Source organism: Phycodurus eques, chromosome 21 (assembly GCF_024500275.1).
Source record: "Phycodurus eques isolate BA_2022a chromosome 21, UOR_Pequ_1.1, whole genome shotgun sequence".
Lineage (NCBI taxonomy): Eukaryota > Metazoa > Chordata > Actinopteri > Syngnathiformes > Syngnathidae > Phycodurus > Phycodurus eques.
Genome location: NC_084545.1, coordinates 4667370 through 4680874, shown reverse-complemented (window position 1 = coordinate 4680874; position 13505 = coordinate 4667370). Strand labels below are relative to the sequence as shown.

Genomic DNA, 13505 nt, shown 5'->3' with positions numbered 1-13505 from the left:
TGTCCAAATTAATCCTGACTCAATTGCTTTGAACACTGAAGTTTAGTGGTACATTCTCTCAGCAAAGGCCCGATTGTCAACTTATCCTGTGGTGTAGGTTGTATTAGTGCAATTTTTTCCTCCACGATCTGCTCAGAAAAAAATTGTAAATCGTAAATATTAAACCTGTTCAATATTTAAAGCACAGTACACACATACTGATAATCGGCCAAATTTGAGCATTTTCCTTTCCCTAGTGATCGAAGTCAATTACGGTGCGATTGTTGGATGTCTCTGAAAGATTGTACTGAGCGATTATCCTGTGGTGTGGGGTGTGTAAGAGAGATTTTTGCAGTCATGGCCACTAATCGTAAATATTAAACCTGGCCAATATTAAAAGCGGAGTACACACATACCGATAATCGGGCCCAATCTGAACATTTTCCCTCCCTTCCAATAAAAGTCAGCGAAAGCCCGAATGTCCCATGTCTCTAAAAGATTATCCTAAGCGATTATCCTTTGGTGCGAGGTGTGTTTAGAGAGATTTCTCCAGTTGGGGTTGACGATCGTACATGTTAAGCCTGTTCAATATTTTGAAGCAGAGTAAACGCATACAGCTAGTCAGCTAAATTTGAACATTTTTCCTGGCTGTTCTATTTCATTATGACGACTTTGGGTCCACTTGGAAGAGGAAGACTGCAAAAAGCAGCAAGCACGATGGCTAATTGGCAAACGAACACCTCAGCAGAGTGAGACTAGGGAGGATTATTTTTTATCTGCGAGGTGAGCATCGTACCTGCTGATTGCCCCAGAGGAGTACGAGGGGAGTCTCCCGTGAGGTCCCGACGCTTCATCAACTGCGGTAATTGATTCAGTCATTATCCTCGTGAGGTGCTCGGGTGCGGGGTGTTTACTCAAATGCAGATGGGGTAGGTATAAAGGGCATTTTTTTAGTAATACTGTATTAAAAGTAATCGTCACGACTAAACCAATCTACAATCTTCTTTATTATGGTGCATAGAGGCGATTTTGTTTACAACATGTGGTAAGAGTTTTTTTTTTATTTTTTTTATTTCATTCAATTTGACCTCTTTTTGGTTAGCAATTGAGTTAAAGTGTATTGACAAATGATGAATTAATTAAAAATATATTCAAAGAATATTTAAACAATACATGTATACACTTGTTTTTAGCTACAATTAAAAAGAACTTTCTGGAAGTAAAAAAAATAATACATATTTTGCATAACATGCCAGTGGAATTTAAAAAACGGTACAATTTAAAAACTAATTAAATTTAAATATGACAGTGCCCCTTGACCTACATTGCAACTCAACTAGGTATGTTGCGCCATCTGGTGGTAGAATAGAGTTGAACAAGAAGCCACCCTTTTTCGATAAATTTCTGGGAAGCTGTTATTATGCCTGAGTGAAAGAAATAATTAAAACATGGATCGATGAATTAATTAAAATGTCAAATAGTGTATTAAAATTCACAGTAATTAATTTAAATGGGTGAAATTTCATGTAAATTATTTAATGATGAAAACATAACTAAACTGATGAATTTATACACGTGTATATATTTTTTTAAAGGAACCTACGTTAATTGTGCAATAAAGGAATAAAGAAATGCACAAAATTAATTTAAAAAAAATATCAAGGAAACTAAATAATTCAATACTATAATTGATTTATTTAATTTTAGATGGCATTTACTTTAACTGAAACAATCTGAATTCATTTTTAAAAAATAGTAAGAAAAAATGCACATAAATGGAAATAGAAATATATGAAAATAAAAAATAATGATATTAATTGAATAACTTAAATCAGTAAACTGATAACATTTTTATTTTAAAAAAAGGGCAATTGATTTAATTGTGTAACATAATCTGAATTGAGAATGTATTCTGGATAATGGGTTAATACAGGAATACATTAAAAAATATAACACTGAGTCCAACTGTGTAACATTTGAAATTTGTACAGTACTTACATTGGTCTTTAAAAATAGTACACAAAGAAAAAAAATACAACGCACATTCTACCACTAGATAGCACTACTTGACTGCATTTCTCAGCCAATGGCCTTTTTTTTTTTAGAGGAGCTGCTTTTCAGTGCTATAATAACGTCATTCAAATGAAACAACATGCAAACCATTAAACATGGAAGCTGATGTGCGTGGAGAGGTAGCAGACTCCTAAAAAAAACATCTAATAATGTGTTTTTATCAACGTCAAAATGCATGAAGTGTATATTATCTTAAGTTAAAAATTCACGTTGACATGCATATACACTACGTGGACACGTTCAGGCACTTGTGGAAACAGCGCTCACGTGAGCGCCTTTGACTCAAATACATTCGCAGGAATGACAGGCAGCATCCACACAAAGCGTTTTCACAGTAAAAAAAAAAAAAAAAAAAAAAAAAAACATTTCAAGACAAAACCAAAAACACTCCTTCGAGCCGGATTTGAACCAGCGACCTAAGGATGTCAGTGGAAACCTCTACAGTCCTCCGCTCTACCAACTGAGCTATCGAAGGTACTGCTGAAAAACAGGCACTCGTTAGTAATAGGCTAATATTTTTGACTATTGCCGAAGAGAAAAAAAAGTTCGAACGCATGAAGGTTATATCGTAATATTGGCTGAGCTCAAGAATGTATACCTAATCCCCATAAATTTATACCCTGTAAACCCGTGACACCTTTTAAATGAAATTTTGTATATTATATTTTTTTAAAGTATCCAGGACCGTTAAGAAAAAGGGGAATTAGCTCAAATGGTAGAGCGCTCGCTTAGCATGCGAGAGGTAGCGGGATCGATGCCCGCATTCTCCAAAGCGTTTTTGGGCTAAATGCAATTACAATATTTTATTGCTTCAACAACGATAGATATATAGATATATAAACAACAACACTATAACCACTGACTTCATTGGCAAAATGTTAGTGGAAAAAAATACACCTACTTACCTTTTTAATGCTCTGTTGATACTGTAACAAGTCTGGCCTTTGTTGTTGCTTCAACCGAGAAGCACAAAATGGCATCCTGAGAGGCAAAATTGAAGGACATAATGTGTTTTTAAAAAGTTCACAATACACACGTATTTGATATGATGACGTATTTGATACATACAAGTGTTGTATTTGTGTCACTTTTCCACATATATACAACTGCTAATGTCCAGTTTCAGATTCATATAGAGCGCTAAAGCTGAAATCAACAAAACGAGTTATGGAATTTTTAAATTTCAATCGAAGCTAAAGCTAGTTATGCTAAATTGAGGTACACCAGACTTCCCAAATCAATGTCGTTCGTGGTATTTGTTGTTTGTATACACGATATAATCTAGTGTACAACTGTGAATGTCTAGATTATCTAGACATTCGACTTTGTTTACATTTCCATTGAGCGCTAAAGTTAAAAGCATCAAAACGAGCTACGAAAACTAGTGTTTTCAATTAAAGCTAAGGCTAGCAGCAGTGCTAATTTCCATTGGAAATGAACGTCTTTATGGTGTATGTGTTATTTTACAGATGTAACACTGTTAATGGGTAGTTGATGAGTTTCCAGTTGAGCGCTAAAGCAAAAAGCAAATGAATGAGCTACATAAAAAGGAATTTTACATGCAAACAAACATTAGCGGTGCTAAATTCAGCTAAACCAAGATTCACAATTAGATTTTGGGGCTTTTCTAAGCTAAAAACTTTGCAGCAATCAAGTAAATGTCGTTCACAAAACGCTCTCACTTATCTCACTTTGAGCGAGCAGCCAAGCACCCATTGAGATTCCATTGCATTGTTGTTGGTGGATGCACTATTTCAGCGACTGAATTATACTTGTCAATAGGGGTTATGCGCAACCAACTTCCACATTCGGCAAAACAGGTCGAAGCACTTCTTTCAATTCAGGTAGAGCCCAATGGCAGGAGACCGGGACAAAGCATAAGGTCTTCAAGAGCAATCAAAGATGACTTTATCCAATGTTTAGGCTTAGTAGTATCATATCTTACATGTATAAATAAATGATGTACAAGTTTTTAACTCGGCGATTGGCTGGCGACCAGTTCAGGGTGTACCCCGCCTCTCGCCGAAGATAGCTGGGATAGGCTCCAGCACGCCCACGACCCTAGGGAGGATAAGCAGTACGGAAAAGGAATGAATGAATGAATGTTTTTAACTACTGTCCGAAAAAATAGTTTTTTTAGAAAGTTTGGGTTCAAACCATCAGATCAACCCTTCGTTATGCTAGTTATCGCAGCATACACAAGATGTCCGCTAACCTGATGTATTGGTTTGGTCACAAGACGTTCTGCATAAAGTGGATTGTGTGCGTTGTGGTCGCCAAACACAAATATCCCCTAACCCCACTTTGACAATTTAGCCAAACATTATTATCAGAAGCTAATGCTAATCCACGCTAACACTGCAGCTCTGCTTACCTTTTGGGTTTGACAAGATAGTGCGATGACAGCCGCTTCAAAGTGGTTCCCACTCTAGATCTCCCAACCTAGCTGCAAAGTCAGTGGTGGAGAATCTCAGTGTGCGGTTGGTTATTATCTTTGGTGGTTATTATGTTAATTGGCGATAATACAGAAGGGGTTGCTCACAGGCACATTCTCAGATAACAGATAATAAAACATTGACTTGGTGGTTTAATTTCCAACTTGATAGGTGGGCAGGCACTCCAGGACGCATTTATATAAAAGACATTACAAAGGAAATGTTCCATAAGGTCTCCTTTAAAACAGTGACTAGCTTGTCAAAATGACAATTGAGCTGTAAGGAGAACGTAAGCTGCCCATCTTCGACATTATTACAGTGGCCGATATCGTTTGTGGCAGTGCAATTACTGATGGCTAAAGCTAGAGACACTGCACGAAGCCCGTACTGTGAAAATAAAGGGGAAGTGTAGGCAGCCAGCAGCTGTCAGCCACTTCCCTTCTCAGTTTCAAATATGGGCAAGGTATAAATGGCATTGACGTGAGTGCAGTAGCTTCTAAAAACAGACGTGACACCAGCAGCAAGAGAGAGAGGAGCAACACACCCGGACAAAAGCCGCAGAGGCCTAGTACTTTTGGGGCCTCATGTTATTTTCATAACACAATATTTTTCTGACGTTAACCAACTCTTATTTTTGTTGAGTCTGGGAGCGTGACGAACACCATGGAGAATTTGGAGAAGCAGCTCATTTGTCCCATATGCCTAGAAATGTTTACAAAGCCTGTAGTCATCCTGCCCTGCCAGCACAACCTCTGCAGGAAATGCGCCAACGACGTCTTCCAGGTAAGAACCGAGCCACCGGAGAGCTATTTGTAATCACAGCGATCCATTAGGACTATCCAGAGCACTGCTACTTGACGTTAGCACCTCAAGCTAACCTCGTGTCATTGAAACATTTGACATTTGTGTCAATGTAAATAGCTCATGATGACAACTGAAAAGATACATCTTATCTTCTGCATGTGTTTTTTTTTTTTTCAGATAAGACAGGGTTTTTTTTCACACCAGCAGGTTGTGGATTTTAGACTGGCACAGCCGATAATGTCAAACCATTCTTTTAAATAAGGCTGTGGATGGGAAATAGCTTGCTTCCCCAAATCATCGGCGTTAATGCTTCCTGGTTGACGTTCCTCCATGTCGCTGGTGTCCCTGTTTTTTCCGCCTCATACAGCGGATAAATAAAGTCGACACACCCCTGTTCAAATGCCAGGTTTTTGTGAAATATAAAGTGTGACCAAGACAAATTATTTTAAAACCTTTTCCACCATTACTGTAACATATAACCTGTAGCACCTAATTGACAAAACATAAATATTTTAGAGAGAGGATGTTTAAACGTACACAAGCAGAGACGCCATTGCGTTCCGCTGTCGACCGCTTACAGGCCTCCAACCCGTACCTGCCGACCAGCCGGAGCGGCTCGTTGGCGTCCGGCGGCCGCTTCCGGTGTCCATCCTGCAGGCACGAGGTGGTCCTGGACCGCCACGGCGTCTACGGGCTGCAGCGGAACCTGCTGGTGGAGAACATCATCGACATGTTCAAGCAAGAATCCAGCAGGTTAGTTGGGAAAATACACATCCTATTTGTATTTGGTATCCATTTTCCCATAAGAATGAATGTGATTATAAATAATACATTCCAGGGTCTAACTGTGGCCGTCATGAACCCGAACTGTACAGGTCACTTTATAGAGTTAACTGTCAGGTTTAAAAATAAATACAGTGGATATGAAAGCCTACACACTACAGTTCAAAGGTCTGTTTTTTTGTGTAAAAAAATGAGACCAAGATACATAATTTAAAAACTTTTTCCACCATTAATGTGACGTGTGTATGACCTGTACAAGTACATTTTTTAAAACACAAATTGAGAGGGGAAGTCTCAACAAACTGAAATAAAGAAGATAAAATAAAAGAGTCAATTGAAAAGGGGTGTGTTACCTTTTTATATCAACTGTAAACTGAAGTCTGGTACAATTTGCGGCGGTGCTAACTCCAAAGGTTTGCGTGACTTTGAGGCATCTTTTGTACGATCTTACAGGCCGTTAGAAAAGTTCACCACTGTTAAATGCGACAAAACAATCTGTGTTGACTTTCATGACAAGACAATGCAAGAAGCAGAATGTTTTGGAATGGCCAAGTAATTCTACAGACTTAAAGCCTATGGAGCATGCATTTAAACAAAGATGCAACCAAAAGGATTGCAAAACCCTTCATTATGCAGCGAGATAATGACCCAACACAACAAAGGAGTTCATCAGAGTGCAACAAGTGGCAGGTTTTAGCCTGGACAAGTCATTCTTCATGCTTAAACACAATAGAGCATGTATTTTCAACTTCAAAAGATGAGACGTACTTCAAAATGTGGTGTTTGGTTATATCATAATTAAGATGTAAATAGAAATATGACCTGCAAATGTTGATATCTTGTCTCTTGCGCAAAGGTTTTCAGTCTACAGTAAAACTGACTAAATTGGCCTCACAGTTCCAATTATTTTTGGAGGGGACATATATGTGATTGATTTTTTTTATTTTAATACAACTTGGCATGCATAGTTGACTCCGCGATGACGCCGTTTTGCCCTTCGCATTCCGCGCGCGGCCAAGACCTGACGGCTCGTCGATAAACTTACGGCGACGTGACCCGGTGACATTATCAAAGTGACATCGCTCTTCCCGTCGATGAAAACAGCAGCAGCGCGCCGGCGCCCGAGCGCAAGGAGGCGACGTCGCCCATGTGCGACGTCCACAAAGACGAAAAGATCAACATCTACTGCGTGAGCCACAATGTGCCCACGTGCTCCATGTGCAAGGTGTTTGGTACGCACAAAGACTGTCAGGTGGAGCCCATCAGCAGCATCTACCAGACCAAGAAGGTGAGGTTCACCACTGAAAAAAAAAAAAACAACCCGTAAGAAGTACAAATCAAAACAAAATCAGTGTTGATCTCACACAGACAGAGCTGAACGACGGCATCGCCATGATGCTGGGCAACAACGACAGGTTGCAAGGCATCATCAGTCAACTGGAGGAGGCCTGTCGCGCCGTCGAGGTCAGTGTCCCTCATACAGCAACCATTTTATGCCTAATCCGTATTCAGTTTTTATCTGCCCGAGAGGCAAATATTCTCAGTGTGGTTTGCCTCCTTCCCTTTTTATATCCATTGTTGCACCTTCATGTTCTTACTACAACGTGTTAGTCTGCCTCTGGCCCCGTGACGGTCTTGCAAAGTCGCTCATGCGCAATGAGCGTCACTTCCTGCTGCATGACGTTGCCGCTTCAGTTTTAAAAGCCCGAATGCCCAGCGGGTGTTCACAGAGGAACTCAAGTGTCACACCTATCAAGTTTCATTTAGCGTTACAAAAATATATATTATGCATTTTTGCTCACAATTTTAAACTCATGGGAGTTAATAACATGTCACTGACATGATTTTGTTAAAAAAAAAAAAAAAACAGGCTGAGAAAAAAATATAGCACACTTTACACACGCCATTTTTTTTTTTTTTTTTGGTCTTGCTGAAATATGTTTTAAGGGGGCGGCCCTGTGGCAATGTCAAGTACAGATTTTATTACCATGAGCCAAAAATTCCTATTACGTATAACAACATTGGTCTGACCATTGCCTCATATGATGTTGCGTGCCACTGTTTCCGCTCACGTAAAGGAGAACAGTCGACGTCAGAAGAACCTGGTGTGCGAGAAGTTCGACCAGCTGTACACCATCCTGGAGGACAAGAAGCGCGACATGAGTCTCAAGGTGACGGCCGAGCAGGAGGAGAAGGACAGCTACATCAGGGGCCTGACCAGGAAGTACGGAGATCACCTGGAGGAGAGCTGCAAGATCGTGGAGAAGGGATTGGAGATCATGGAGGAGCAAGAGATGGCCGTCTTCCTGCAGGTCCGACTACAAAACAGTCGCCGTGATCTGTTTTTACTGGGAGCTGACTCCATTTTGTTTCTCTCCTCCAGAACACAAAACCTCTCCTCAAACAGTAAGTATACCTGAAACAAAAAGGTCATATAAAATAAGAACTTTACCCCAGAACTAGGTAGAAACTTTAGCCCAGAGCCAGAAACTTTACCACAGAACTAGGAACCTAAGCCTGTGACTAGGTAGGACTAAGAACTTTAGCCTGGAGCTATGTAGTCACTTTATTCAGGAACTAGGTTCTTTACCCCGGAAACAGGATATTTAGCCAGGAAGAAAGAAGACTAGCCTGGACTGAGTGGACTGACCATATCCGATTGTCGCTGATTATAGTACCAAGCACTAAATGTTCGTGGAACTTTAGGTGGAAATGTAGCTTATATAACAATCTACCATCTCAATATGTTTGCATATTAAGTGAAATGTAAGCAATATGTGGCCTCTTTTTGCACTTAGACTAGCAGAAGCATGTAGCACATCCCACCTGGAGAAAGTAGAGCGAGGCTACGAGGACATGGATCACTTCACCGCCGACTTCCGGCAGGAGCGCAAGGTGTTGGGCAGCATCGACTTCCTCCAAGGTGACGAGCAGATCGACATCACATGACGCCACAGATCTCTCTGACACCCCTCCTCCTTCTACAGACGACGAAGATGACGAGGAGGAGGATGAGGATGAAGCGGCGGGGGTGGCGCAAGTAGAGGCGGCGGCGCCTGCAACCGCCGCGCCTAGCACGGCCGCCGGCTCTTCCGCGCCGCTGCTTGCAGCCGCGAGCCCGCAGACAAATCCCGTTCCCGCCGCAGCCAAGAGCGCGGCGTCCACCTAGAGTCAGTCAGGATACTTTTGGGGCAAAAGTGACAAAGGTAAACCGCGAAGAAAGCACAATGACTGAACTTTTACCCCCTTGTGTTTTCTGTGCATTTTCCCCATGATTGTGGAGCATTCATTCATGTTTTTAATACTTTAAAGGACACCTTTAGAAAACACGCAACCATGTAGTTTAAAAAAAACAAAAAAAACAACGAACTTTATTAGGAGGAAATAACTAACAGGCCCTATGATATTTCAATATTCCACATCATCCTCAAGCCCTTGAAGGTTATTAAAAATGAATTGTGAAAGCACATCTGGGTCTTCACTAGATGAACAATACTTCAATTCTACGAGGTACAGTGGTGCCTTGAGATACGAGTTGAATTCATTTCATGACCGCGCACGGAACTCAAAACACTCATCTCTCAAACCATCATTCCCAAACGAAATGAATGGAAATGACATTAATCCGTTCCAGCTTCCACCCAAAAAATAAAATAATGTTGTAATGTGTTTTTTAATTGAAAAAAAAATAGCACGATATAATATTTTTCTTTCTAAAAACATATAGTAATGACATGATTCAATAAAATGTGAAGAATTAAACCGTTTTTGTCACGTTTGCCTCAATTCAATGGACATTGTACGGCTCCTTCTGGTGTGCACACCTTGGCCCCTTGGGGGCAGTATAATGCAGACTGACAGATATACAGAGAAACCTCATTCCTCAGTAAGCCACACGAACATTGGTTCTTCTTCACAGAGGATATATGCCTGTGAGTATTTTAATATTGTTTGTCTACATGTGTTGCCTATTGAGTTATAACACCGCCACATAGATGCTATTCGTTACCCTGTCTATGACATTTTTCCATTATGTGTTAGCATTAGGCTAACACATAAGTCTGTGTGGTTGTTTTAAATTCATATGTAAAGTTCCCTTTTTTTTTTTTTTTAACACACACAAATTTGGGAGCACTTTTTTTTGCTGACCAAAATATTTTAGGGGAATTTTATTTTTTTGGGGTGGGCACAACATTTCTTTGGGACACATTTGTGTTCTGGGTTAAATAAGCCTAAATAGTGCACACAGTGCCACTCATTGAGGGCTTTCAATGCTGCACTGAGCCTCAAGTAGAAGAAGGATGACTCACAGCCTTATTGTTTAGTCTGCGCGGACAGTGTCGCTCAAGGATCAGCAAACATGCACACATATATATTTAATTAACACCCTCATTAGCGCTTCATTCAAGCGTCATGTCAGTTTAACTGCGTCCTGAGGAATTGGGGAAAACATTTTATAATGCACGACACCCTTGTTATTGTTTCATATTATTTTGGAAGCACATCCACATGCAGTGTTAACCCACGACTTGGCTTCTATATGAATCAATATGTGTGTAGGCAAGACGCCGGAAAGATGCATCTGTGCTTGCTTAACAGCTCGCTCCATATTGCACATATGTTTGCACATGGGCGATTCTTTCATGATCATTACCCAGCTCGATGGCAGGATTTTGCCTTTATTTCCACATCGGAATGTGAAATTTTGTGCCTGAAGTGTGGACTTTCCGCTTCTATTCAAGACAATTTTACAATATGACGTATATCATATAGGAATTAGAGCCATTTTATGCAGTTTCACCAACATTTTTTCTCTGTATTTACCAGCAAATATGTGGATATATTAGTGACGTTAAAGTCATTTTTTTAAAATGGATCTTTATGATTATTACCCAGACAGAGAGATTTTGCCAATATTCCATGTGAGAATTTCCAAAGATCCAATTTTCAGGTTTCAAGGAATTACAGCCATTTTTGGACTTTGACCGTCACTTTAGTACTATTTATTCATCAGCAAGTCCATATTTAGCTTTGAATATCTTGAAGTATTTGTGATATAGAAGTCATTTTAAGTTGGATATTTTTTTTATGATTATTATCCAGACAGACATATTTTGCCTTTATTCCACATTAAAATTATCAGTATGATTTAAGTGTAGTCTGAAAGATGATCGTATCGGAATTACAGCCTTTTCAATACACGGGGCTCAAAAGTATTCAGACAAAATGACTTGACCTTCACTTTATTACTGGATTATCATATTTACCATCAAATATCTGAGAATATTAGTAACATTTAAATCTTTTGAAGGGGATTATTACAATAGCATGTACAGATTTCCACAGAGAAATGTAAAACCGTTCTTTGAGTGTAGTTGGTTTTTTTTTTTATTATTATTAGAAAATATATGGCTATACACACGATATTCTCCTGCACATGACTGCTTTCACATCAGTTTATTAACAAACAAAAATGTCATATGTACATAAAAAGCAACTTTTTTTCTGGGATACAAAGTTTTTTTTCCACATCATTTTAACATCCAGTTTGAGCTGTGAATCATAGCGAGATAAAAGCAGCAATAAATAAATAAATAAATACAGTTTTTTTTAAGTGTGAATTTAAGGGTCTTTGGTCTTCACTTCCCGAAGAGCTCCATCATTCTTCTGTTGTTCTGGGCTTGCTGGGCCAGCTGCTCCGCCTTGGACATCTCCATCATCTCCCGCAGCAGGTGGAAGGTGAGGTCCAGGGATATGGGCGGGTCCTCGGACCGGCGTCCCCGCTCCACCGAGTCCCCCTCGTCGCCATTCTTGAAGCCGCCTCGAACGTTGCCCACTTTGCCTTGCAAAATCCGCCGAGTCAACTGGAGCTGCAGCGCCCGGTTCAAGAGCCCACCGGCTCCCAGGGGGTACATGGACGAAGGGGGGAAATAGTTTGAGTCGCCGTTGCCCAGCCGGATGAAGTACTCCTCCCCGAGGCGTTCCAGGATGGGACCCGAGGGCGACCTGTGTTGCTGTTGTTGCTGCTCCAATTGCTGGACGTTCGGGCTTTGCGCAGCCGGGAGGCGCGGGGCTCCAGCGGGGCTCTCAATAGCCCGACATTCGCGGCGCGGGAGGAAGGCAACGAGCAGAATCACGGTGGTAGCAAGTAAATTGAGCTTCATGTCAGGACGTGGACACAAAAATCTGCAGGGAAAAGGGGAACAAAGTCGTTTCGGTTGCTGCGTCATGCGCATTTACGCACCGTTTTACGCATCGCTTTTTCGGGAAACTTGTTGCAGTTAATTCATCGAAGTGTTCATCTTGTGTCATTTCAAATACACTAATGATTTTAAACAAGGCTCATTTCTCGGCATACCTTCACTGTGTAGAGGAGACCCAATGCGGTGGTTGGTTGTTGGTTGCCGCGTATGCTTGGCGCGATGCCCCGCCGTCCTCCTTTTTCCCCCCCACGAATACAGTTGTGTGGTGACAGTGGTGGTTACTTTAAAGTGAGAAAGATGTGTTGAGTGGACTTGTATATATAGTGCGCGTCTCGCTAAACGTGTCGAGGCGCATTGAGTCTGCGCGGTTCTCGCCGTGGCTGCATCGTCAATGGACGCCCCTTCCCCTCTCCCCCTCCATCCCGCTCACCATCCCCGACAAAGTGCTTTAGTTTAGACGGGATGACTCATATGAGTGTGTGTGTGTGTGCGTGCGTGCGTGTGCCTCCTTTCCGACAATAAACCTATAGCTACCACACCTGCTGTCATTTTCCCACAAAACGGCTAAAAAAAAAAAAAAAAAAAAAAAAGTCTATTTTTAGCCCATCTATCCAAATAATCATTGCCCACTGTATGTTTGCTATTGTGCTGACGGTTTTTCGAGACACGAGCTGTTTTTTGCATTGACTTGAATTGGTGCAGCAACACATGTAGACAGACAATATCGGAATACTCCCAGACATATAGTCTTTATCTTGTGAGAAAAATGACTCATATTACTGCAGGTTACTGAGTCATAGTGGTTGTGGAGCTAGTCTTCTTCCTTTGTCTCTGCATGACTGTATTGTAATGCCCCCTGGTGACCAAACTAGACAACACCAGGAGGTGCAGCACAATGAATTGATTTGAATTAAATCAAAATGCACACACACTACAATTCTTTACATTCTATTTAACTGTTATTTCCCTTTGTTTTTATAAATTACCATATTACAGAGTGCTATTTTCGTAATTAAAAACACTTTCCCCAAATTCTTTTTTTTTTTTTTTTTTTTTTTTTTTTTTTTTTTTTTTGGGAGGGGAAGGAGTGGAACAGATTATTGCCATTCCCATTCATTCAAATGGGAAAGGGTTATTTGAGATACAACAGCGTTGAATTACAAGCGTGGTGACAGAACAAATGAAACCTGTTTCTCAAGGTACAATTTTTTTTGGGTTCAACAGCTAG

General features: G+C 40.6%; 2 protein-coding genes and 2 non-coding genes across 5 annotated transcripts; 2 read left to right on the top strand and 2 right to left on the bottom strand.

The window, feature by feature from the left end:
• Positions 1 to 2440: 2440 nt before the first annotated feature.
• trnay-gua (transfer RNA tyrosine (anticodon GUA)) lies at positions 2441 to 2527 on the bottom strand. The gene is given in 2 exon segments: positions 2441 to 2476; positions 2491 to 2527. It is a non-coding gene; the product is annotated as a tRNA-Tyr (tRNA).
• A 222-nt stretch (positions 2528 to 2749) lies between these two features.
• Positions 2750 to 2822, top strand: trnaa-agc (transfer RNA alanine (anticodon AGC)). The gene has a single exon. It is a non-coding gene; the product is annotated as a tRNA-Ala (tRNA).
• Positions 2823 to 4951: 2129 nt separating this feature from the next.
• trim55b (tripartite motif containing 55b) lies at positions 4952 to 12709 on the top strand. Of its 2 annotated transcripts, XM_061666607.1 has the most exons (9): positions 4952 to 5270; positions 5872 to 6044; positions 7179 to 7362; positions 7443 to 7538; positions 8153 to 8386; positions 8458 to 8480; positions 8873 to 8997; positions 9062 to 9280; positions 11727 to 12709. In XM_061666607.1, exons 1-8 carry the CDS (start codon positions 5151 to 5153, stop codon positions 9241 to 9243), a joined length of 1137 nt encoding a protein of 378 aa, XP_061522591.1. In that variant the 5' UTR covers positions 4952 to 5150; the 3' UTR covers positions 9244 to 9280; positions 11727 to 12709. The 2 variants fall into 2 exon arrangements, with proteins under 2 accessions (XP_061522591.1, XP_061522590.1); XM_061666606.1 differs by lacking the exon at positions 11727 to 12709 and having other exon boundaries at positions 9062 to 9820.
• On the bottom strand, positions 10982 to 12673 carry crhb (corticotropin releasing hormone b). Its single transcript, XM_061666608.1, has 2 exons — positions 12433 to 12673; positions 10982 to 12260 (listed from the first exon to the last, which is right to left on the bottom strand). Exon 2 carries the CDS (start codon positions 12236 to 12238, stop codon positions 11714 to 11716), a length of 525 nt encoding a protein of 174 aa, XP_061522592.1. The 5' UTR covers positions 12239 to 12260; positions 12433 to 12673; the 3' UTR covers positions 10982 to 11713.
• Positions 12710 to 13505: the final 796 nt, after the last annotated feature.